The sequence below is a fragment of the Vigna radiata genome, chromosome 11, assembly GCF_000741045.1.
Source record: "Vigna radiata var. radiata cultivar VC1973A chromosome 11, Vradiata_ver6, whole genome shotgun sequence".
Lineage (NCBI taxonomy): Eukaryota > Viridiplantae > Streptophyta > Magnoliopsida > Fabales > Fabaceae > Vigna > Vigna radiata.
This window is the reverse complement of record NC_028361.1, coordinates 19,402,732-19,429,924: the sequence shown is the minus strand read 5'-3', so window position 1 is coordinate 19,429,924 and position 27,193 is coordinate 19,402,732. Positions and strand designations below refer to the sequence as shown.

Sequence of the window (27,193 nt, the reverse complement as noted above, 5' to 3'; positions counted from 1 at the left end):
ATGAGTTAAACAAGAGATATTCAAGCTTCACTTTTTTAGGTTTAAAGAAGTTGAAACTTTTAATCAAGTTGGACTATATAAATAATAAAAAATTTACTTTGACTCTTTAAGTTGTTTTATAGGAAAAATCCAAAACTTTTTAACAACTTTATTAGTTTACACTTAGAAATACATATATTCATATGGAGCTTTCTTTTCATTTTTTCTTCTTTTATCATATTATAAGGGTGTGAATCTTACTATACGATATATTAATAACCTTTTTTAATCATTTTTAATAATAAACACTATTTTATTAATTTGTATATTTAAGACTTCACATAATTAACTGTAAAAAAATTATAAAAAAAATTATTAAAAATATATTTTCCTAATATGAAACCAAGTTTGACCTATATAATTGAGTGTAAAATTAGAGTGTAACAAGCATGTTATTAATTTATGGATTATAATAAGATTTTCAAAGACAGCCTTATTTTATTGACCAAACATTAGATAAATCGACAACCACCCACAAACACACACTTCATAAAATAAGTCAAACTTTGAACAAGCAGCAGCTCCCACATGTGAGTCTTCTTCCATTGGAATCAAATAATCAAGCTTTACTTCATAAAATTCCAATGGGGAATGCCTTGGCAGGAAAGAAAACGACCAAGGTCATGAAGATCGACGGCCAAACCTTCAAGTTCAAGACTCCGGTCAGAGTCTGCGACGTCCTCAAGGACCACCCGGGGCTCGTGCTGCTGGAATCCGAGGCGGTTAAGCACTACGGCGTCAGGGCCAGGCCGCTCGAGGCCAACCGGGAGTTGGCGCCCAAGAGGCTATACTTTCTCGTGGAGCTGCCGCGCGAGCCGGCGGTGCTGCCACGGAGGGTGCGGTCCGGGATCAACATGAGCGCCAAGGACAGGCTGGAGAGCCTGGTGCTGGCGCGGAGGTCTGCTTCAGACCTCACCATCATCAAAGGGCAGGGAATGGAAGGAGCGGAGAACGGCGGAGTACGGCTGAGGATGCGGGTGGCGAAGGCGGAGGTGGAGAGGGCGATGCGTGGGTGCGAAACGGAGGCCGAGGCGGCGGAGAAGATCGTTGGACTCTGCATGGCCAAAAGCGGCGAGGCTTCAAAAGCTCGTCAGGTACGTTTCTTCATGCAAGTAAAATGTAAAATTATTATAAACATCTGTTTTTTTCTTTTTATCTGAAATTCTTTAAATTAATATAATTAGTACCATTAATTAATGTTGATTGACTGACTCTAACCGAATATATCATTTTAAAACATGATGATGTAATTGTAAGTATGAAATAAGTTATTGATTATTTTTATGGATAATTAAAAAATAATTTAGTCATAGTATAATAAATACAAGATATAATTTAAAGAAAAATAAATGAAAAAAAAAAACTACGTTAGAATATATATATATATATATATATATATATATATATATATATATATATATATATATATATATATATATATATTGCCATGCAAGATTATATTTTTAAATGCATTAATTCTTAATAAGTAGCATCATTAAATATTATCACTGCTTAATCATTCGATTTTATGTGTATTCTTGAACAGATTAAATTCTAATGGACTTGAATAGGTTTTTCTAGTATAAATTATCGAATTTTGTATTTGAATTTTTCATTTCGTTTTGCTGATGAAAGCATTAACAAATTTTCCTTTATTTTACTGTTTAAAATCTTGTCTGAAAAAATTTAAGGAAAAAGGTGAAGTACAAATTTGAAAAATTTTGTTATAGACCAAAAATAAATTTGGTAATTTGTCAGCGACAAAAGCATATCTAAGTAAAACTTTTTTTTTATAACTGTTTATATGATAATTTATTATTGTTATGTTTTAAATATATGAATCAATAATTAAAAATTATTAAAAAGGTTATTGAAAGATAATATGTTCCACAAACTAAGTATATTTTCGTACATTATTCGACCCGTGACGTTAAGGTCAATGCATGTAGTAGAATTGATTATGTGAATAAGTTAGACGTAGCGGGTTCAATCACCTTTTATTTTATTAAATATAATTATTTATTTTTCTTTTATATATCATTATTGCTGGTCACATGGTCAACTATTTATAGAAAAATTCTAAAACGGACAAAAATACGAAAACATTTTTGTCAATCATTATGTATATTTCACACAAAACAAATTTATTAGTATTTATTGATTTATTTATTTATCATTAAGAGCATTTCTTACTGTAAACACTTATTTAACTTTTAGTATATAAAATTATAATTTCTATTAAAATACTTACAATTTTTATATACGAAATTAATCATGAATGACTAGATGTAAAAGATGTAATAAGTGATACAAGTTGTATATTGGTATTCACTATAATACTTACTCTATCGTAATTTAGACCTTTTCTTTATAAACTTTTTATATCAGTAATCATTTCGATCTTGTTTACTTAAGTGGATGTGAGGAAGAATAATTGAGTGGATTTGAAGATAAATTTTTGTTGCTATTTATTTGAGTGAATTTAAAAATCTACTCTCGTTTACTTCCAAATTCACTCAAATAAACAACAAAAAAATTATCTTCAAATTCACTCAATTACTCTCTCTCAAATCCACTCAAATAAACAAAACTCAATACTGCTTTTTCTTATGAAAGTTTTTGAGATATTTTATAAATACATAAAGTTCACTTTGAACATTTTAATTATTAAAAATAATATTTTCAGTTAATATTTTTCCTTATTTAGAATATTATAAATTCTTTCTTCAAGTTACATTCATGTTCGTATCAACTAAAAATAAAATTAATTTATAACATATAAATAAAAACAATTCGAATTTTATATAAACTAGTTTTATAATAAAGGTTAGTAAAATTGAAATTCATTTTCTAATATAATATATAATATATGAGTATATCATATGTATATATATCATGATATAACATGATTATTATGTTGGATATATATCTCACCTTAAATAAAAATAAGATAATTTTATAATGATGAATTAGAGTTAAACTCATTTCCTAAAACAATTTATAAAAGAAAGATAACACTTATATTTTACTAAAAAGAATTATTCAATTTGTAAAATTGAGTTCAGGTATACTTAAACACTTGCATACTAGAATGGTTAGGTTTATCAAATCATTACAAGACTTATAACTTTATTATTTCAGGGAATTTTTTTTTATCAAGAAATATAGTATTTTATGAAAACACATATTTCTTTTTTTACTAGTGACAAACACTCACTTAATATACAAAATTTTTTGAATTTTGTCACCAAAATTATTTCATCTTCATCAGTATTGTTAGGATAGGTTCTAATCATGACTCTCTAATCAGATATTATATTAAGAGATAGACTTTAAGCTTGACTCAACCTCACAAAACGGATTTATAAGATGAAGTTTGCATCCCACTTATATATTATAATTGGCCTTATCTCTAGTCGGTCGATATGAAACTTCTAGCCATTGTTCTTAATTTAAAGAAACCTAAATTCAAATTAATACAAAATATATATAAATGATAAGATTGCATATTCCCTGTTTTTATAAATTTGAATCTCCACCTGCTATGTAATATATATTGAAATGAAAGAGCAATGACAGTTTTAAGAAAACACAAGAACAGATTCCTCTGAATTCACATTCATATAGTTGACGACAAGCAAAACAGAATGGATAAGGAAAGCAGTTTAAACATCATTTCATGCGTACAAAAACTCATATCAAAAGGTTAAGCGTAATGTCCTTTTCAAGTTGTTGGGTCTGCACAGAATAAAGATTTTTCCACAGATATTATATATAACCTTTGTTTTAATAATTAACACAAACTTGCATGGTGACTATCATTGATTATCAAGAGTGGTTGTCAAAATTAAACTATTTCATGCAAGTTTGTTTCTCTGCATTTTAAATTTAATTTAATCGTACAAAACTTACGAATAAAATAGGTTTACACTAATTTATATATTTATGTAAAACATCTAATACATTTTCTTAGACCAAGTTATATGTATTTTAAATTGAAATACATGTAAGTGTAAAATTTACTATTTCTGACGATCCAACAATAATAAGTGGTTGAATAAGTCTATTATTTAAAAAAATAAATTTTAAATTTAATTTAATCTTAAAAGATAAATTTGTAAATTGAGATATTTATTGTTAGAAGTCTTATATCGACTAAAAATAAGACTAATTTAAAATATATAAGTGAGATGCAAACCTTATTTTACATATTAATTTTATAGGGTTGAATTAAGTTTAAAATTTATTTCTTAACATTTGTATCTATCTATAAATAAAGTACAAATTCATCTTATTTTTGCTCGGATTATGAATTGATGGTTTGGATAATGAATTGTTGCAGAAAAGAGTGAGTTTTATGGCAATCAGTGAAGGAGGGAATCCTATAGGAGTGGCATCATGAACAGTTATTTTACATAAATTAGCCTTGCTGCTTTATTAGTTAAATATGATTAAGAGTGATGTTGTTTACATTTTCTTGCTATATATATTTTTGTGTATGAATCACAAACTGTTGCAATAATTATATGGCTGTTTTCTTATAAACAATACCTTTGTAGTTGTCAATAACAGTGAATGTATGTGGTTTTCATTTTAACATTTTCAGAATTGATTTTCCGAAAAACAAAAACAGTTCTTGAAATTTTTTTCTTGACAGAAATCATTCTCCATGCTAAGGAAAATAATTTCTGATGGTTTTATAAGAAAAATGTATCTTTAAAAAAAAATTTAATAATTTTTTTATAACCACTTATATATTAGTTTGAGATTAGTCTGTTTTAAATATACAAATTAATAAAATAATGATACCTATTGTTAAAAAATTATTAAAAGTAATTACTAAAATATCATAGTCAATTTTATGACAGGGTGGATGAAGAAATATGATACATATGCAGGAAAGAACACCCAATACTTTTTCCTGGTTTCCAAACATAATTTATTTTACACAAAAAAATCTGAAACCTCTAGATTTCAATTTCCTCATATATGCTCTGAATCAAATTTTTAATCTAAATATTAATTTGAGCATGCAATCCAAAATTCACTTAAAAAGATGCCAAACAACAGTTTTAATTCTTATATATATAACCATAACTTTAAATATATATATATATATATATATATATATATATATATATATATATAATTTTAAATTGATAGATACGTATAATATTACATGATTAAATATATATAATTGTAAAACTTCACTATTTGTGAAGGTACTGTGTTTTAAAAGAGTTTGACATTTGTTGTGAATTGAACTTGTATATATAAGAAAGAAAGAAAAAAGAGATTAAACTTACCAAAGTTAGTATACCACATTTTTTAATATTTAAAAAAAGTTTAAATTTTGCAATCCATATCCATTTCAAAAGTTTTCTATACTTCATATTTTAATAAATTTTTAGGTTTAATTAGTTGGTCTCATTTTCATAGACCACATTATTTGACGATGTATAAATGAGTGACAAGGTCTTCTCACAAATACAAATGTTAAATGTTAAAGTACAAACAAAATCTTAAATAAAATAAAATAAGAGATAAATATGAGTTTATATAAACATAATTAATAAGAGATTTTTTTGAAGTGATTTCAAAAGTAAATTGATGAAGACTTAACTTAAAGTGGATAAAAATTTGTATCTGTGATGTGCAAAGACTGTTATACAGTGAAGTCTTAGTCCACTTTCAATGAAATGAATTTCTTTTTAATAAAAGTAATATTTTAATATAATTCCATAAATATGGGATGTTTAAACTATAAGAAGATTGTCTATAGAAAGAACTATCTTTATAAAATATTATTGAAAAGGAAACCATATAAATAATTATTATTAGAGATACCATAGATCTTAGTTTACTTGTCCGTTACATTTTAGTCCGTATAGAAAATAAAATTCACGTATTTTGTATTAATAAATTTACATTCATTTTAGTTTGCATATAAAAATTATTTTGATTATATATAATGTGTTAGATTGTTGATTTTATTATTCTTTAAATTTATTTTTATAATTGTCTAAAATTTAGTGAAATTTATTGTAACATTTTGGGAGCCTCCCTTTTTAATCGTAATTTTGTTATTTTTACTAATTTCAATTGTTGATAAATAATATTAGAATGTGTTAACACTCCTAAGTCGCCTCAAGTCAATTTCATAAATTTTAATTTGTTTTCAATGTATAATTTTTCTTTATTTAAAATTTTATCTCACTTTTCGTTTTAATCTTTCATAACATTTTTTTCTTTTCAAAATGATAAATGAAACCGTAATCGTAAACAGATAAACGATGCAAATTAATTTTACTGTAAGAATACATATTAGTCAAACAACATTAACATGACATTTTTTTCCATGCTCACAAACTATATATTAATTCCAATTTTAATAAGAATAATTGATTTCTTTAAAATCATTTTAATAATAGAATTATATGATATATATATATATATATATATATATATATATATATATATATATATATGTATGTATATAAGATTATGATGTTCAAACCATATTATGTAACACTGATCAAATTAATTTGTTAAAAGTATTTAAATATTTTTTATACGGACAAACCTTAAATATTTTTTCATATTACTTTAATATTTTATCTGTTTTTAAAACTCACAATACCAAAACTATTTAATACTGGAAAAATATTCATTTCACATGCAATATGCTTAATTTGACTTGATAACAAAAATACAAAAAGGTTCACCTAACCATTATCATATATGAATTAATATCAACTTGTCCCATTTAAAAACTTTTACATTATATATTTATTATCAATATAACCATTAAATGCAAACTCGTTAAGCAGAAGAAATTAAAACATAGCTTACTATTTGTCATGCTGTTGCTTGTAAATGCATGCTAAACCTAAAGCCTAATGTTGACAACACTCAAAATTTTTAATACATAGTTCATGTAATTGACAATCTTTATTTGTTCTTTTATTGTAACTACTATAATTGAAGTATTAGACTTAACATGACCTTATTATTGGGAAGTATTAGACTTGTATGTAAATTCAGAGTATTCATATAAAACTAATCTTTCTTCCTTTAAAAATTTAGCACATACTTGCATTTAAGAAGGTATTGTGCAAGACTTGCTTCACTTCTCTCAGAAACTCAACATAACTTACTAAAGTCATGCAATAGACCAGATTGTACAACTTTTTTCTTTTTACTTATTTACTATATATTTTACTGAATTTCTATAGAATTCAAAACAAAATTTAAAGTATTATATTAAATAAAAATGGCCAATATAAATAATATATAAAAAACTTGAAAGTTTAAGGTAAAAATGATGTCATGATTTCATATATTGTTAATTCATAACATTCTATCATATCTTTTTTTTTTTAAGTAACAGTATTATGACACACTTTTACATTCATTTAACACAAAGTATAAGGATAAAATGATCATAAAAGTGTAAAATTTTATATTTTTTTTAAGAAAAAAAAGAGTAAAAAGTAGGAAAGGATAGTATCAAATGAATGTAAAAAAGTTATATATATCAAAGAGTCATTTTTTATCTCTTTTTTGGTTCACGTGAATCCAACCCACATAAAAATTGACATCACTTTCAACTCAAAATCTGACAATGAATTTATAATTTTTCATCCTTATATAATATTTAACTCTTTCATTTTTTACTCAAGTTGAGACTTAATACTTGTATACCTAATAATATCCCACTAAGCATACTAATATGAGTTTGTCATCGAGATTAACTATTGATCCTAAAACCATATTAAAAAGTAAATTTTAAACCTTAATTTTACAAAACTAATTATAAGATAAGAATTGTACCAACATATATATAAATTGATATTATCTTTAATTAAGTGAGATCTCTAATAATATTATGTTTCATAAGAATTTAGTTTGATTATGGTCAGGTTTATTCTCTACATGTACTAAGTATATGATCTTCTGTTAAGAACATGTTTGAATACATAATATTATTGAAAATACGAGTACAATGATGCTTCGCCATTTCTAATATGTTTAGTCTTAATAAAAGGTACAGAAATAACATGTTATAAAAAAAATGTTTTTAATCTCTAACTGATATAAAAAAATTGTGTTTTCTCCTAAAACTAAATTATAAAGTATTTCATCCCTGTAATTCATAAAAATAATGTAAAACAGTATCTCCAACTAATAGCACGTAAAAATTATATTATAGTCCAATATAAAACTTCGTTTCTCGCATTAGAAATACTCTACGTATAATAGTTTAAAATAAAATAAAATAAAATAAAATAAAATAAAAAAAAAAAACATATTTAACCTATATGAAAATTACTCTATTTCTCTGTATTACTATTCTGATATATGTTTTTATGGTGTGACCTAAGCTATCTTCAATTAACACAAATGTTTTCAGGACAGGAACCACTGATATATTGTTTTATTTGAGAAGCAATTCGTCACTTGAAAATTCACAAAATAGAAAAGAAAAACTGATACAATAAATACATGCAACAGAATGAGAACCAGCTCAAAGAAAGCATACATGTATTGATAGATGATAAAATCGTAAGAAGAGACTAATCAAGCTCGTCCAGTGCGCTTTCCAACTTTGAGTGCTAATTCGGTGTCTATTTTGAGAGAGATGTCTAGTGCTTTCACTGAATGGGTCAATGAACCACTGCCACAAAACAAGTCACAAGCATGGTAAATTTTCACTTTCAGGAAATACAACAAAAAGTTTCTTAAACAATTGCAACCATGCTATACCAAAATAGAAAAAAACCATAGTAATTATTTTGCTTGAAAAATGCAAGAAAGGGATTCCCACATACATGATGCAGAAGATTGTACTCTATAAAAACAGGATATTTGTTGACTCATTGGCCATGATTGTTGAAGAGTTGAACCCCATGTATTATTTATATTAAGCTTAGATATTGAGATCTTCAAATATGATTTTTTTTTTTAGATTGGATAAATGGGTCAATCTTGTTTTGGTCTGCATATATATGGATAGGGTTAGGCTAACCTGCTTACTAAAAAATAGTTCAGATGTGAAGTAAAAGGAACTCATTGAAGGAATCAATTTGTTTACAAATTGTGAAACATTTCAATCTGAAACATCACTACTTGAGACACAAGTTCCAAAAGCAGAATAACTCTAAATGAGGTCATAATACCATATATACTATGAAATGATGTGGAACTACCAAACTTAAAAGTTTACCTAGAAATGTAGGTCACTCCACTTTGCCCGATTTTATGTACAGTATCTAGTGTGACATTGCCTGATGCCTGAGATTCCAAAAATGAAACTAGAAATTAGAAACTAGAATTATCCTCATCCAAAATTTATGGTATCCACAAAATACCTGAGATTCTGAAATTATTAAGTAGTCCAAATTAATAATGATCCCAATAATGCAAAAGAAGCTAACTAGTCCAAAGTAAATATGGAGTATGACTACGCAAGCTGGCAACAACCTAAACAATATCTTTTACTGCATGAACCCATAAATAAATTTACCTCAAGGTATAAGTGCAAACCCTTAATTTGTTTTACATATCGCTTAGCATATTTCCATATACGTCTTTAGATAATTAGAAAATTGAGAAAGCATGCTCGTTCATCAATAACTTGACAGAAACGAAGAAAAATGATAGAAATAAAAAAGGATATAAAATCCGTACCAAACTATTGTGCATCGTTTTTTCTAACAAATAATTCAAAATATACTGTAAAGATTAACTAAGTAAATTTAGTAGTGATCGTGAATACCTCAGTCTCATATCGCCCATTGATCAACTGCACAGCTTCTTTAAGCATGGATATGTCCACATCCCCATTAGGTAGAGGTACAACCATATTGTCTAACATAATTCGAGTCAAAGAAGTCTTTGTTTGGGATGAATAATGTAACACTTCTTCCACTTCCTCAAGAGTCCTGGTCTCAACCTGGAAAAAACACAAATGGGAGACCTCTGAAGTTACGTCAACTGTTATAAGACATGTACCCAAACCTTCACACTGATAACACGGAGAATTTTGGATGAGAGCATGTTAGAATATAAGAAGGGGGAATTAGTTACGGCAGTTAGAATATAAGAAGGGGGAATTAGTTACGGCAGTTAGAATATAAGAAGGGGGAATTAGTTACGGCAGTTAGAATATAAATGATACAGTTAGTTAATCAGTTTAACGGGTTAGTTAGATTTAAGTAAAGGGGAGAAGGATAACAGAGTTTGTGATTTGTTGTCATTGTAAACTGATTTTTGTGAAGGGAATTAGAGCGTTTCTCTTCTATTCATTGTTATATTCATCCCCTTGGTTCCTGACAGAGTATCATCATTACACGGTTACAAAGGCCGTAAGGACAAGAATTTCAATTGTAACAACTACTCATGTGACAGGTACGAAAGGAGACAACAGAGCTGTGAAATCTGGTAAGGGAAATGATAAAAGGGCTGGCTAGGGGACGAAAGGAAACCGATCAATCATTCAATAAGGAGTTATGGCACTAGGGTGGGAAGGAAGTAGACCGTCAACAATCACCAAGTATTTCTTTTTATCCATGCTTTTTTGTTTTTCAGTGTGATAAAGCAGGATTTTCTCTTTTGTAATGATTTATCTCCATTAATACTTATCAGTAAGATATGGCCCCATCATATAGTTTATGCATCAACAAATAATTTGTTACACAAATAGTTATTAAATTATCCTATAGCACATCACTAATAAGTCAGTTGGAACCTGGCAGGCAAAACAATTTCCGTGAACTTTCAAAGAAATGGAAAAAGGAAAAGAAATGAGTAAAACAATGAGAGAACACTACCTCAACCTCCATTTGAAGACTATTTTGCTCCAGATACAGGTCAACAGCTTTAAGGGCACCTGTAACACCTCCAGCTGCTGATATATGATTATCTTTTATCATCACCATATCAAACAAACCCATCCTATGATTCCGACCTCCACCAATTAATACCTGTAAAAGCAAATGTTCGTCGTTTATTGAGTAAACTTTATGCTTTAAAGCATAAGATTAATAATTGCAAGGAAGTGATCCAAAGGCCAGACCGCCCACTTATCCACTAAACGTAAAGCTGGAGCAGTTTTTCTAGTCTCCAACATATATGCAGGGTATGCTGCATTTGCCATTGCCTGTGGAAAAACACAATCTGTAAAGCAATCAAGAATTATAAGATAATAAAGGATAATTTCTCTATTTACTGGGCCAGTAAAAGGTAACACAGTGCTATATATTATATTCAATCTGAATTCATGAGTCAAGTTATTTTCCATATCTGTGTTGGGTTCCTCCACATTGGTGAAATTCTTTTGTGTTGTTTGAATAAAGATCCCAAGAATCTAAGGGATTCTTCGTTATAGGTCTGAATACCTATCAGCATTTAAACTGAGGACAGGCAAGTTTAGATTTTTCACCATTGATATGGCAAGTTTAGGTGTTGTGTACTAAAAGAGGTTACTACGGGTAGATATTCTCCCTTCTCCGTTTTGCTCTTCCCCCTTCCCCGATTTCATCTTTCCTCATCTCCAATTTCATTTTTCCTCATCTCCGATTTCCTCTTCCCCCTTCTTCAATTTCCTCTTCTCCTAACACCATTTGAGAAGATAACTATGCTCCCAAAACAGCTAATCAATTTTTTGATTAATCATTGTTATGTGTTTATGTTCCCAGACTTGGAAGGACTCATCTCCAAGAAATGAAAGACTTGTTGTTTCATCTCGTAAAGTACTGGACTATTATTTTTTATTAAGCAACAATCAACCAATTGACACATTATACATGCATCATAGTGCAAGAACCTATGCCATTGAACACTATAGCAGTCATAATGGCATGATATTAGCAACTATGCTCAACACAAAAGCAACAAACCCAAGTAAATCATCTTCAGAAATCTATCCAATTCAGCCATTTTGCAAATATGATCCAATATTCTCTACACTTCCAATAATTGATATCAAACTTTTTAAATAGCCTTACAGACCTTTAACAGAATATAGTGTTAGGTAACTGTGTTAAATACGATTTCTGTCTTATTCTGTTAGGTAGTTGCAAGCATAGAAAAGAATAGTTAACAAAAGAAAAAGGATAAAGTAAACAACAGATTACCTTAGTTAAAGTTGCAATACCACTCATCCTCTGCATAAAGTTTAGTACTACTCTTTCAGCTACAACAATGTTATGTGCCCGTCCTGTCCACAACTTATTGAGAATCAATAGAAGCCGTTCATGAATTAAATAGAAATGAATAATGTTTTCATTCCACTTGCTTTTGCAATTTTGATTTCCTAATAATTATCTCACCATGAACTTTTCCAAACTGTAGGCCTTTATGGACAAAATCTCCATCATTTCTACACCACTCCACCTGATATTTGCAAGTAATATTACATTGATTTAGCCAACCACATATATAATGATTGAACACATATATAATGATTGACATTCTGTGAATTGCTTCTATACATTCAAAGAAGGATCAATCTCACGAAATATCATCTCCGCAAGTGCAATTCCAGCAATGATGCCATCCTCCTTTGCCAAAAAATAAGCTTCCACTGCCATGTCAGACGGAATGGTGGCCTTGCATGTTACATCACCTACAATTGAAATAATACAGATACCATGAATGCATTATATATGTTAAATTTTTTGTGTTTTATTTTAATTAGAGAATCATAGATGTTAGATACATTACGTTATATGTTAATTTGGGAAACGTAGACTTTTGATATTGTTTGATATAAGTAGGTATTGTTGATATTGTTTTTAACAATATCTTCTATTTACCATATTGATGTTTAGTTGCCATATATATTTGTATAATTCTTCATTATAAATATATTACCCTATGTGTGTTTTAGACACAAGGGAGATTATAGTTTTTCACTATATTTAACAAGGTATTAGAGCCCAAGCTTTTCTTTAGGAAAAAAAATTTTCACTCTGGCACCTGTCGTGGCTGCCGACGGCGGCATCGTCTATCGCCTCCACTGCTGGAGTTCTAGTTTCAACGGAAAGCACACAATTTTGATCGTCTTAGCTAGGCGACCACCGTGCCTTCAATAATACCTTCATTGGAGCTCCTACGCGCTCTCAGCACCTTTCGAAGTTGTAGATTTGATCCCTTTTCTGTCGTGCATGGTGGTGTCCCGTCTCCTCTCAAACAACAATTCAAGCGTCGATGTTGCTCTTTTTCCTCTTTCAGGTTCGTCGTGTGTGGTCGCACGTCCCATTTTGATAACTCCATCCAAGGGCAGAACTGGAGCTATGGAACAACTTAAACTATGCAGAAACAACATGGAAGCAACGGAACAATGAAGATAGTAAAGGAGTGGCTCAGATTGAAGTGTTTTGGTGGTGTAAGGTGTGTTTCAATGCAGGCAAGCTAGGCTAGCAATGGAAGGAGGCTAGAGGAGGGTAGAACTCACTCAGGCCGGTTACTAAGAGCAAAGGGAAAGAGCTAGAGTCATCTCAACATCATTTCTCTATATCATCTCAAAGTGATTTACAAGAGGGGGAGGAGGTGAATTTATAGGTGCATTCAACCCTCCTCTGTCAGCCTAGGGTGCCCCTGATTTCCAGGCACTATACATAGAACAAATGCCACATGGATAGTCAGATAATTCATGCATTAGTCACATGGAAAAAAAGGCAGAAAATGTGGAGAGCCGTGTTTGTCCGCTAGGGTTGGGCATGTGCGGGTTTAGGCTGAGCGTCGCATTGTTGGGCGAGTCTCCAAATACGTTGGGCGAGGCTTGCTTACTCCAAGTGAATAAAACCTTCACTTCTCCTCCCTTTGATGCATCTTCAAGTCCTTCATTAACAATTTGATGTCACTCGAGTCGAAAAGTAGATATTCACTAATTATTGATTATATTAGTAACAAGTTTGGTACATACGATTTGTATGCACTAGCTTGAGAGGGAGTGTTAGATATATTAGATTATTAGATATTTTATATAGATATCTTATCTTTAATCTTTAGTTATATTGTTATTATTTCTTATTTATATTTTGGACTTATTTCATTTCTCTTCCATTATAAATAGAGTATTCTAAAGTGTATATTCAACACTAGAAAAATTACTCTCATACATAGTTTTCACTATATTGAACAATATCTACCAAATAAAAATGTGTGTACAGTATCATTTATCTGCACAAGCCCAACAGCATGGAAGAGTTCACATTTTCTTATAATAATCAATGAAGAATAACAATTCAAAGTGTGAATTATAGATTTAAAACTGAAGAAGAAACATGGCAGCTAGTAAAAGACATAAAACATGAAAAGTACAGGAATAAACCTCGATCCCCAGCATCTTCTGCAAGCGCTAACTTGATAATGCCCTTCAAATCATAAGTTGGGTGCTCAGGGGGCTTTATGGCCAAGGACTCGTATGATATCCTAGAGCCTGCAGTTGCAGACATTTTAACAACCGTCCTGCAGTTGTACATGATTAAAAACAATTTTATCAAAAAATACATAATGTGTATAAAGTGGCACATGAAAAAACTACCATCTACGATGATTAACAAACACACTCTTTAGTGAGTTTCCATGCATTTAGGATTTGTTTAGAAAAACAGTTGCATTAGTGTCTTATTGAACAAGTACTTCCTGTATAACCACTTAGATCTAAGTTGTTATCACAATTAAACAGGTAACAGGGTTAAAACTATTTTCATATTAGTGGTAAGATAAGAATTTCTTAAACCATAAAAACACGATACCAGAGCTCATCAAAACACAAGAAACATATATCTATAATGGAAAACATAGACTTTTTAAAACCACCTAAGACAAGTCAAGTACAACAAGTAAGCTAAAATATCTAAGTTTTTAAGGATAAAATCTAAATAAAATTCAAAAGATTTTTAAAATTTTAATTAAATAGACACATCAATATTTTGAAATATCAACAAACACACAACACTTCTCTCTATACCCTATTCCAGAATTATAACTAATATTATAAGATCCTTTTCACAAAGGACAGACAATATTCAATGGTAGAGGGTATGACTTTTTGGAAACAGAGAAAAAATAATTAGCTTAATTTATAAAATTTTTGACCTATATTCTCTATAAATTTTACTTTTAATTCATGCATAAGCCATTTTCAGTCAGAGATTTTATTTTATTTTTTTCTAGGAAAAGTAAAAAATCATTTTTACCCGAGTTTTGAAAGTGATTGCGGTGGAAGTTTAAGTGGGAGGCTATAACAAATTCACCAAAAAAAAAAAAAACATGAGAATGTTTCAGAGAGAGACATGTTTCTTACAACAATTCAAAAGCAGTGAAATGAAACGCTGCGTTTTGCTATAGGACAAGGGGAAGAAGAAGAATACCTTAACGCAGGTGCAAACGCTGCGGTGCGAAAAGCAGTTTGTAATGGAAACCCTTGAACGCTGCAACTTATAGCCATTTTTAAACGCGACTTGAGGCTATTTTTCTCTCTTCATGAATTGCGAAAACTGAGTAGTGTTTCACGCAACATTAGAATAAAAAAGTGTGTGTATTTTAGCATCAACTTTTCTTTTGGATCTTCTTTTCCAGAAAGGCTATGAAGGGAAGTTGAAATTTTTATTCTGATTCTGAAATGGAAAAGCTCATTCTTTGCGTGACAAAGCTACTCTTGTGAGAAGGGTGTGACTGTGTACTGTGTATGCTTACTTTGTTCTGGGATGCAGGGGAATATTTTTTATTCTTATTGTTTTAAAATTATAGAAGAAGAATATATTATTGGGAAGCAAAATAAAATGAAATTTGTTCGAAATTAGCACATTTGTTTAATATGCAAGATAATAAGTTCTTTAACTAGCTTTTCCTTTCAAAAATAAAAAGGAAACAATTTAAATAATTAATAGAATTAAAAACTTAAATTTTGTATTTGGTCTTTCATTTTCTAAATAATGAATTAAATTAGAAACAATTTAAATAGTAAAATAAAAATATTTAATTTAAATTAATATTAAAAGGTTTTTTAAATTAATTTTTAATAAAATTTTTATTATAAATAATTATCTATATAAATAATGTAATGAACATAAAAATTAAGAAAAAAAATACTACATTATAATTATTCATGATAAAATTTAAAATAAATAATGCATTAAAAACATAAATTATGTTGGATTATGTTATTAAAAATTAGGTTTAATACCTTGGTTCTAATTTTTGTCAATTTTGTTCGAAATGGTCCTAATTGTTTTTTAAATGTTCAATTTAGTCCTCAAGATCATAATTTGTGTTCAATTTAGTCTTTTTGCAAATGTCATTTAAATTGTTAAAGGCCAAATATCCACTTGTGCAATCAGTGACACATCACCCTTGACACGTTATCATCATCTCCTACCTTCAGAAACCCTAATTTCCCCCTACACAGAAACCCTAGCCACCACCTAACCCTAACCGTCGTTGCCACGCTCACGACCAGCCACCACTTCGCACTTCCATCATCAGACATTTCGAAACCCTAACAAGATGGTCGTGTCGCTATTCCAAATGTTCCACCACAAGCATCGCAAAACCGAATCGCAAGATCCTCGCGCCTTTGAGCAACGTCGTGAAGTTTCTTCATTCTCCACCAGCCACCACCAACCTGAAACACAAAAAATCAAAATGCACAGAACCAAAAATCTCCTTCAAACTAGAAGCGCGATTTGTGCCGCAACGGTGAAGAGCCACCAACATGATCATCAACCTCTTGCGAGAAAAACCGAAATCGCAAAAATCCAAACCCAAATTACACCAACACCTCTCCGCAAGCTTCTTCATTACGCCTTCTTCATTCACCTCCTTCTTTTTCTCAGCAAGTTTTTCCCAATATATAGATGCAAATATGAAATCCTAATTTTTGGATGAAGAAAGGATTCCACATGTGAAGCCCTCATTGGCATGACCATCCTTAGTCAACTCTAGTCCTAGTCACGTCAGCCAATAACTGCCATGTAATTCACTGATTGGTGAAACTGCGTTTGCAAAAAGAACTAAATTAACACAAATTACTATATTTAGAACTACATTAAGCATTTAAAAAAAATTAGAATCATTTCAAAGAAAGCTAACAAAAATTGGAACTTATTAAGCCTACAAATTAAGTTATGTTAATAAAACCTTAAAAACTATTATTACAAAGTTAAAATAAATAATATAAATGAGAAAAAGTATTTTTAAATATTGAATATTATATTTGAAAAATAAATTAGATTTATATCTAACAAATATTTAATTGTCATAAAAAAAATCTATTTGACATAGAATGAACTAAAAATATGAAAAATAGTAATAAAATAATATTTAATCACCAAAGCATAATGAGATTTAGAAATACATATTGAAAATCAACTCAAAAGTATGATCAGGTTATCTTTTCTTTTTTTTTTGTCAAACGTGAATTTTCTTCTTATCTTGTTAGTTTAATTATTATTTTTTAAATTATGAATATTTTTATTAGGTATTGTATTTTATAAATTATTTAATTAAATATATAATTTAATTTTAGATTAAATATGTTTTTTTCCTAAAAATGAAAAATTGAAAATGGTTTATATTGGAGACTTTGATTTTTTTTAATCCATTTACTTTTAAAAGCATTAATTTTAGTTCATAGTTTTAAACAATGTTACACATGTTGATTCATTTTTTTTTAATGAAAAACACCATTTTAAAAACATACAAGTTCGCTTAAACAGTTTATTAAAACGAACTGTTATCGTTATCACTTCTAATGATCTTTAATTATCTTGGTTTCAAATTAATTTTCAGCAAGGTTAATAAAATTTGTGAGATGTTTTCTAGTTTCAGATCTATTATGCATTAGATAAACCCATCATCAATAGTTAAATAATAACGATGGGCATGTAAGGAAGAATCGGGTCAAGGATCCCATATATCAACATGAAACATATCAAAAGAACTTATTCATACAAGATTTACTATCATGAAATGAAAGTTTCTTCTATTTAGTCATATGGCACACATCACAATGTTATCTATATAATTGAATATTTTCTGTAAAAGACAAAACCTTCTTATAGTTCTGATACCATGTTAGAAGTGAATTTTAAGACTAACTTAATCCCACAAAGCTGGTTTGAAAGATGAGGTCGCATCCCACTTATATATTATAAATTGGTCTTATCTCTAGTCGACGTGAGACTTCCAACAAACAACAGAACATGTACTATCAGATATAATATACATGCCTTGAAAACTAACTGAACAAATCATCCTTTTGCTTGTTTGATCCTAAACATCAAACATGACTCGTCTTCATTTCATGACTACTAAGATGACTCGTCTTATGAGATGTGTCAGCTTCATTTCAAGGTTTGATAAAAGCCATCAAGGATCGATATTGCTGTTGTGTAAGTCTGACTTATTGTTCTTCTTCATCATTTTTGGAATCAAAATTTTTGATTTTGGTGTTGAAAGCTTTGTAGGTGGAAAACCATGCTTTTGGTAGCATACATCCACTATATGTCTATTTCTTCAACAGTGGGTGCAAACATGTTTATTACCTTTACTGTTAGGAAATCCAGTCTTCTTTTAACACTAGGAATCCAGTGTGAGCTTGACTCATTCTTTCATTAATGTTTTATTTATTTATTTATTTTTTCTACCTAAGTTAGACTAATGTTTGTATTGATAAAAATTTACTTTGTATTTGTTTAAGGTTTGGCCAGTTTTTTATTAATATTTTTATTTTTATTTTAGCATTTGATGAACCGAAACATATGCTAATGAAAAATATTTTGTAAAAGCTTGATCCACATTCTTAGTTTTTTGTTTTATTTATTAATTTGCGTCCACTTATTAACTCATTCAATTTTTATATTTTATATTGTGTCTGTCAGAATTAGATTGATTAACTTTAATAACGGATTATTTTCCACATTATTTGATGACATTTAATAAATCATTCTAATATTCTATTGTCTTTTTTTTTTATGAAATCATAGTTTTATAGTTACTGAATAATTTTGAAAAGTTATAATTTAGGTTTAATATTATTATTGGTCCTAATTTTGATTGGAAATGTCCCAATTTTCTTTTGCTATTCAATGTAGTTTTAAAAATTAATTTGTGTTCAATTTAATCATTTTTATAATTTAAATCGTTAACGGTCAAATATTCAGCAATCATCCAAAAACACCACCAAGACCATCTTCTCCTTCCTCCACCGTGGATCTCCATCAACGCCACTGCATCTCCTTCTCAAACCATCTCCATGGCGGTCCAACAGCCTGCGAGAACCCACCTGTAGAGAAACCTAGACAGTCATCTTCTTTCTAAGCCGTCACTACAGTGCTGTCATTCAAACCCTAAATTGAATTGTTGTTCAACCTCGTGACCGTCACGTGCAATCCTCAATGCATCACCATCATCAACCGCATCAGAAACTTGTAGAAGAACCAAAAAATCACAAACTCCATTGATGCATGAAGCTTCAACCGCCATCATAGAAGACCATCTTCGTCTTCTTCAATTCCTAGCAGCAGAAGCCTCCGTAATAGAAAAAACCATTGCGATGCCAACATCTTTTACCTGCAAATTTCAAAATCAACAAAACCCTAACTCGTCTGAACCATGAAACAGACCCATCATCATCTTCATTGCGCTTCATGAATCCAATGTGTCATTACCATCAACTCTTGAGTAGCGTCGCTTCTTCATTTACGCTCAACCATGAATGCAAGTGAGCGATGCAGGAGGAAGAAGCCACTAAGTTTTCCCCTTTCCCCTAATCTGAAACCCTAATTTTGGGTAGGAAAGGAGCTGTCACGTGGCAGTCCCTTATTGGTTGCGTCATGTTTCAGTCAAGACAAGTCAGCAGTTAAAGTGTCCACATCATTCACTGATTGCACAATTGGACATCTGGTCGTTAACAATTTAAACGACCTTTGCAAAAAAGACTAAATTGAACACAAATTACAATCTTTAAGACTACATTGAACAACAAAAACAAATTAGGATCATTTCAAATATTCCCAATCAAAATTGAGGTCAATAATAAACCTAGAATTATGAGTTCTAATTAAGGTAAAATTCTGTCATGTACATATGAGCTGAAAAATGTTATAAAATGAGAAAAATAGTTTATCTTAAAATGGAATTTAATCAAATGATTCCTTTTTATAGTAACATTTATTGATATTTTAAATTTGGGGAATTTATCTCCCTGTTTATAAGTATTTCGAAAAATATCTATGGATAACTTATCAAAGTCAATTAGTTGAAGTCAATTAGTTGTTTTATAATAAATTATTACGAAGAACAAGTGCAATATAATTAACAAAATATCTTAAACCAAACCTAATTATATTTTTGTATTTATCTTTATTTGTAAGAAACTCAAAAATCTATATAAAAACATCTCCACTAAAGACAGATTATTATTACTTCATAATTCATTCTCACTCTTTTCTCATAATTCTTTAATATCTCATTGACTTAAGTGTTAAAAAAATTTGTATAAATGATCATTTGCTATTTTAACGACATCACTTGAAATTATTTTAAACAAAAAATCTACCTTTCCACTTTTCCAAATTCTTGGTTAAAAACAACTCACATTCTGAAGAAATCACAAGAAAAAATATAACTTTATCACATCATATGGACTTTTGTCGCTAAAATGTAGAATATGTTCAATTGAATTCAAGAGCACACACTATACGGTTCATGTTTGGTGAACATTAGTTTCAAAAGTTCCATTTTTATAAACTATCGCCATGTTTTCTAAATCGGCTGCTGCAATAAAGCCATTAAAATATTCCAATCACCACAACGTTTTCAAACTCTCATAGACAAGACACTTTGAACAGGTTTTTCTAAAGGACAATGATATTTTGACAATACTTTTTGACAATTCTTTTGACAACGGGACACGTGTTATCATTTTATTGGTCTATTTGAATTTATGTTTAAAAAATATTTAAAACAGACCAAATACAAGCTACCACGTATGCGTTGTCAAAAAGTTGTTAAAAAAGTGTTGTTAAAAAAAGTTTTTCCTTTTCTAAATCTCTAAAAAATATTAAAAAATTAAAGTAAAATTCTTTGTAAATAAAAATAGCTATTATATAAATTAATTTGTAAATTCTCTTATAATTTCTTTATTTTTAATTTTTAATATATAAATAAATTCCTCTTTAATGATATTTAAATATTCCAAAAAAGCTTCTTTTGATGTTTTATGATGTGTGGTCGTTGAAAATCGTTTTCCTTGTTGGACAAAAATTCAATGCCCCATCTCCACCGTTTTCTAATCAATAGTGTATCATATATATATATATATATATATATATATATATATATATATATATATATATATATATATATATATATATATATATATATATATATATATCCTTCATAAAGCATAGATAGAGTTGGCCATTGTCTTGTTGTGGAGAATTGGAAGAAAGGACAGGAATCTAACTAACTAGCTATGCCGTGTTTGGGGAGATCATGTTTGAGTCTCTTTCTTGTAGCAGTTTTGGTATTCTTGGGGGCTTTAAGTAGAGGTGAGTGTATGAGAGAATTAAGGGACTTCAAAAGCACGTTTGAAAGCCAATTAGCAAAAGGGCCAGTGCCACCTTCTGGTCCCTCTCAATGTCACAATAAGCTTGGTCCTTACAGAGACAACAAATCTTCATTCCAAGACGAGGATTCCTACGTTGTTTGTCCCTAGCACTTGTCAATCATGACAAATATATATGCTGTGGTTAGTTTTCATTTTCTTTACCTTTTGTTATCATTACAGTAAGAGGACAAATTCAGCTTAAACATGTGTTCAATTGAGTTGTAATAAGTTTCTTTTTGTTTGGCTATTGTTGTTGTTAGGTATAGCACATCACTCATTATCAAACAAGGCATTTACTTTTGGAAAAATGTTTTTTTAACAGTTTTTTTAAATTTTTTTTTTACAACGTTTATGTGATGAGTTGTGATACATTCAATAAATTTAAATAGATCAATAAAGTAGTGATTTGTAATTTATTATTAAAACATTATCACATTCGTTACTTTTTTTTTTTTTTTTGCTAAAATATTTTCCCCTTTAGTCTATTAATGCTTGAGTTTGAGCCTTTTTTTTAGTTCTTGTTTTTTAATGTTTTCCTCTATTTTAGGATGATGAGAAAGAAAGGGAGAGGTAGTGCACAAGAGAGTATGGTAGGGAAATAGATATACGCTTTTACATATTGTTCCAAAAGTCTTTATAATTAATACTTTCTTCTTTTAATTAATAAAAAAAATCAGAACAAAATCATTATTACATTCTGAAAGTGAAAAATAATTTGAATGTATTGATTGATTCTAACCATTATCTTTAGTTTTTTGGTTTCTTATAAAGGAAAAAATATCTATAATTGTGTGAGTTTGAGGAGACTATATGAAGTGTGTGCAAAATATTAATTGATAATGAAGTGGTTCAGAATTAGGGTTTCTGGGTTGCAGATTTTAAGAGTTGGGAGGTGGAATTACCCACTCTAATTAACTCAAATGAATAAAGGATTTACAACATGAACTTTTCAACTTGCTAGTCTCATCAATGACCCAAAATAATTAGCATATTATTTTTGATAAGAGTTAAATATGTTTTTAGTCCCTATACTTTGGGGTGATTTTAGTTTTAATCCCTCTTTTAAACTAAGTTATAATTTAGTCTTTCAACTTTAGAAAACTCTGGTTTTAGTCCCTTTTACCAAATTTTTTTAACTTTATTTGCTGTTTCAAGCATGTTTCATTATAGCATTTGGATTGTTTATACTGTTTGACACATTTTTGCTTCAATGTTAACTGAGAAACGCATTTGAAATAACAAATAAAGTTAAAAAAAAAATTGGTAAAAAGAATTAAAACCAGAGTTTTCTAAAGTTGAAGGACTAAATTGTACCTTAGTTTGAAAGAGGAACTAAAACCAAAATCACCCCAAAATATAGGGACTTAAAACATATTTAACCCTTTTGATAAACAAGTTATGCTTAACAATCAAAATTATTTTTTTCAATACATAATAACATAGGTTTTGCTTCTTATAATAAAAGAGCAGAACATGACTTGAAGCACGTGTTCAACCATAAAAATCTTGCTCATAAGAATTTAATCATCCTTAGCTAAAACCCTACAACTCACGCACTTAAATAAATACTACAAAAAATCCTTGAATAATAGTTAATTTTAATGATAAAAAATAATTAGTCACTGTAATAATCAATATAAATATCACTTTATAAACTAAAAATTATTGGTAAATAATTTCAAAAAATTATAATCAATCTAAATTGGTAACTAAAATAATTTATATTATGAATTAGCCTCTAAACTACTGGTCACTAAAATTTGATGTTAAGGTATTGACTATCAAATGAGTTAGTTTCTAATTAGAAATATTAATCTTTAAAATAGTCTCTAGATATATTTTTCTTATTAAAATTAGTCCTTATTTATAATTTTTTTTTATGAAATATACTTCTAATCCTTAAAATATCTAAAATTTAGTTTTAATTTTTCTGAAGTTGTCACCATTTTTTTTTTTGTTTCGAATTTTGAATTTGTGATGATTGCGCTTAAATCATGCGTCTAATGAAGAATATAAAAGATGGTATTCTAGAAAAGTAACTATGTTAAGTTCGAATAGATAATTTGACACATGTATTATTTAGGCTTAATAGTCTTAACAATTTATTTTATTTTCTAGATTTTATATACAGAGAGAGAACTTTATGTTTATAGAGGATATTGTATATTCTGAATAAAAATGCTTTATTTGAATTTGGTTCTTGAGTTTCCATGCTTGTTAACTTTGTTAACCAAATAATTGGAGTGATTTGTGCGAAAAAAAAAAAGTTTAAGAAGTTGAAGACATGACCTCCAAGTTTGACACGACAAATTATTTTGGGGGAAGAACAACTTTGAACTGTGGAGAGACATTTTTTTTTCAATTTTTATTTATTTTTCAAATTTTCTAATTTGATTTTAATTTTTTTAAGCTTTTATTTTTAAAATTTGTTTATATATATATATATATATATATATATATATATATATATAAATGAATATTAAAAATTTTAATTATATAAAATAATTTTTAAACTTTTAATTGATTAGTTAATGTTTGTAACTAGAAAAATTAAAATAATGATGACATTTACATGTTAAATTACTTTATTATTAATAATTGAAACTTATTTGTAAGTGTTAATATTTTAAATTAAAATACTATTATATATTTATACCTTAAAGAATATAATACAAAAAGTTATTTTTTAAATTATATTTTATTTTAACTTTTAATTATAAAAAAATAGGCTAAATGCTCAAGCCATCTTAGCTTATATTTTGGCCTATCAAATTGATAGGCATGAGAGACTAGGCCAAAACATATTAACAAGTTGAAATTTTCAACTCAACCCATTTTATTTTGGACATGAGATGAGCTACACCTCTAAGATTACAAAGAATGAATTTTTACTGGAAAAATAGATAATTCTCTTGTTATGACCTTCGTTGCGACAACAAAAACATATCTTTATTTTATTTTGAATTGGTTGATCCATATGAAAATAAGTAGTGGTGGCCTTCTAAATGACTTACGGTACATGTGAATATTTGTTATGAAATTTGATGTTGCATGTGATCACTAAGCTTCACTTTTAACTAAATGAAATTGAACTTGATAAGTATTCTTAATGATATGCACGTTGTAGACATAATGATAAATGTTCTTAGTTGTAAATGATAAAAGGATCAAACATTTATGATGTGGTAAGAAGGGAGTTAAAGAGCTTGAAAATGTCAACAATCATACCACCCTTCATTTAATCTAACAATGTAAGACTTTGGTTGACATTGGTGGGGATAATGTATCTTTTGAATATGAAATTCAAAATATTCTCAATCATATCTTTGTTTGTGACACGTAGCATATATTTGGGAGTTGCTTTTGAACAATGCAATAATATCTTATATATACATATTGATTACTTCACTCAAGAAGACATGATTTTTTCTTTTCAAAGGTTGTCTTAATTGATGAGAATCTAGAGGGATAGATTTGTTTTTTTACGGATCTGTCTAGGTTGGAATGCTAAGCAAGAAATTTGAACAAAATTAGTTTTCTAAATTCTGGTGAAGAAAAGACAAGAAGTGAAAGAAATGTCAAAGGAAAAAATCACTTTATTTAAGAGAAACAATATATAAAGGATGAAAATCTTTTAGTACAGTCAAAGGTTCCTAAATCAATAAGAACTTAACACTCTCACTAAAATAAAAGAGATAAAACTCTAATATTTATTAATAAAACTCAAGTCGTATTTATTTGATTAAAATGGTTCAACTTATATAGAAGATTAAGCCATCAAAAATATAAAAAAAAATCATTAATTACATTTTACTTAAGCAAATAATTGTCCCATTGAACTAATCATGATCCACTAAACTAATAATGATCAAACTAGGCTAATGATTGATTGTAAAATTGTGACAAACAAAAAGTCATAGGCATTCACATATATATATCCTTTTAATCTCCTAAAGTCTAATGACTAAGTTGCCAAATAGGCCTTTATTAAAAATTGAAATAAAATCAAACTAAAGTCCATTAATTGATTAATCCAAAACATATTTTGATAAGTGAATTTTACAAAGGATTGAACCATTATTTAAACAAACTAATTACTTAAAAACTACATCAAAGTGGCATATTGTCATCATTGGTTCAATTCACATCATAACCTCCTTAGGATCTTTAGGGTTAAAACCTTGTAGAAAATTTAGAAAGTTATTGAGAAGGTGGATCGAAAGACTCAAAATTCAAGTTTGAACAATATTTAAGAACCATTGATATATTGAGATGTAAGACTCTAAATAAGATGATTTCAAAACATGTTAAAATTCTCTTTTGAACTTCAATTTAAGTTAAAAAACCACTCAATTTGATTGAGTATATCAAGAGTTATAACCACGAAATAAATATATCTCAAATTATATTTTATAATTCAAGAAAACACAAAAAAGTGAATATAAATGATGGAAGGAATGAATATTTTTTCTCAAACAAACAATACCCATAAAATAAAAAAGTGATTTGATATAGTCATTAAATTCTTGAATAACTATTTATGAAAATCACTCTTAATAAAATAAATAAAATAAACTCTAATATTTCTATAACATTCTACAACCAATTGTATAAAGTTTTATTATATATCATTTCATTAATGTCTTTTTCACTTGAAAATATTTGGAGGAGAGTAATTGAGTGAATTTAAATATAATTTTTTTTTTGTTATTTATTTGAGTGGATTTAGAGATAAATAAAAGTGATTTTGGAAGTAAATATTTTTAATCTGTCACATAAATTAAATTATACACTAATTCTCACAAACTTTACTTCCAAATGCACTTTCACTTACTTTCAAATCCATTCAAATAAACAAAAAAAAAATATCTTCAAATCCTCTCAAATCCACTCAATCCCCCGTATCTCTTCAAGTGAACAAGCCTATAAATAGGATTAAAAGTGATTGCTTTTGGATTCATTAATTAATACATGTAATTGATTGAATAATATTTTCACATAATCTGAAAAAATGGGTTTAGTAATTAAAAAAATGAATGAGAGTATTTAATAAATCATATGTTGAATTTATTATAATGTCTGTATGTTTAAAATATATATACCAAATATTGATTTCTGTCTTTTATGCTTTTGATTTTGATTCAGAGTTCCATTGCATTTTATATTGTTATTCCGTTTATCTTATTTAAATATTTATATTTTAATAGTGAAAAGTATAAGAAGTTTATTCTTTGTTATANATATATATATATATATATATATATATATATATATATATATATTATACATATGAGGAAATTTCTTATTTTTTTTTAGTTTATTTGTTTTTAATTTTTTCATTTAACAAATATTAACTTTTAAATTAAAATAATTATTTTTGTTAATTATCATTTTTTAAAATTTAACATTTTTCAAAATTTGTTTATAAAATATTTAACAAATAAATAAAAATTATTTACAATAAAATAATAAAAATTAATTTAATTTTATAATTATAAAAATAATAATAATTTTGTTAATTTTATCATG

General features: G+C 28.3%; 2 protein-coding genes across 2 annotated transcripts; one reads left to right on the top strand and one right to left on the bottom strand.

Annotated features, from left to right (window-relative positions):
* Positions 1-548: 548 nt before the first annotated feature.
* Positions 549-4,615, top strand: LOC106777372 (uncharacterized protein At1g66480). The gene is made up of 2 exons (XM_014664954.2): positions 549-1,133; positions 4,382-4,615. The coding sequence occupies exons 1-2, from the start codon at positions 624-626 to the stop codon at positions 4,439-4,441; spliced, it is 570 nt and encodes a 189-aa protein (XP_014520440.1). The 5' UTR covers positions 549-623; the 3' UTR covers positions 4,442-4,615.
* A 3,815-nt stretch (positions 4,616-8,430) lies between these two features.
* Positions 8,431-15,756, bottom strand: LOC106776398 (nicotinate-nucleotide pyrophosphorylase [carboxylating], chloroplastic). The gene is made up of 10 exons (XM_014663846.2): positions 15,423-15,756; positions 14,378-14,514; positions 12,534-12,667; positions 12,372-12,435; positions 12,177-12,259; positions 11,117-11,200; positions 10,872-11,024; positions 9,818-9,994; positions 9,266-9,333; positions 8,431-8,716 (listed from the first exon to the last, which is right to left on the bottom strand). Exons 1-10 carry the CDS (start codon positions 15,497-15,499, stop codon positions 8,620-8,622), a joined length of 1,074 nt encoding a protein of 357 aa, XP_014519332.1. The 5' UTR covers positions 15,500-15,756; the 3' UTR covers positions 8,431-8,619.
* Positions 15,757-27,193: the final 11,437 nt, after the last annotated feature.

Bases quoted from the DNA above. Each gene is read 5' to 3' on its own strand.
- LOC106777372 (XM_014664954.2), top strand. From the start codon at position 624: ATGGGGAATGCCTTGGCAGGAAAGAAAACGACCAAGGTCATGAAGATC. The intron at 1,134-4,381 runs GTACGTTTCTTC...GAATTGTTGCAG, and splicing joins AGGCTTCAAAAGCTCGTCAG to AAAAGAGTGAGTTTTATGGC.
- LOC106776398 (XM_014663846.2), bottom strand. From the start codon at position 15,499: ATGGCTATAAGTTGCAGCGTTCAAGGGTTTCCATTACAAACTGCTTTT. The intron at 11,201-12,176 runs GTAATCTGTTGT...GTTTTTCCACAG, and splicing joins GTATTGCAACTTTAACTAAG to GCAATGGCAAATGCAGCATA. The intron at 11,025-11,116 runs GTCTGGCCTTTG...TTGCTTTTACAG, and splicing joins GTTTAGTGGATAAGTGGGCG to GTATTAATTGGTGGAGGTCG.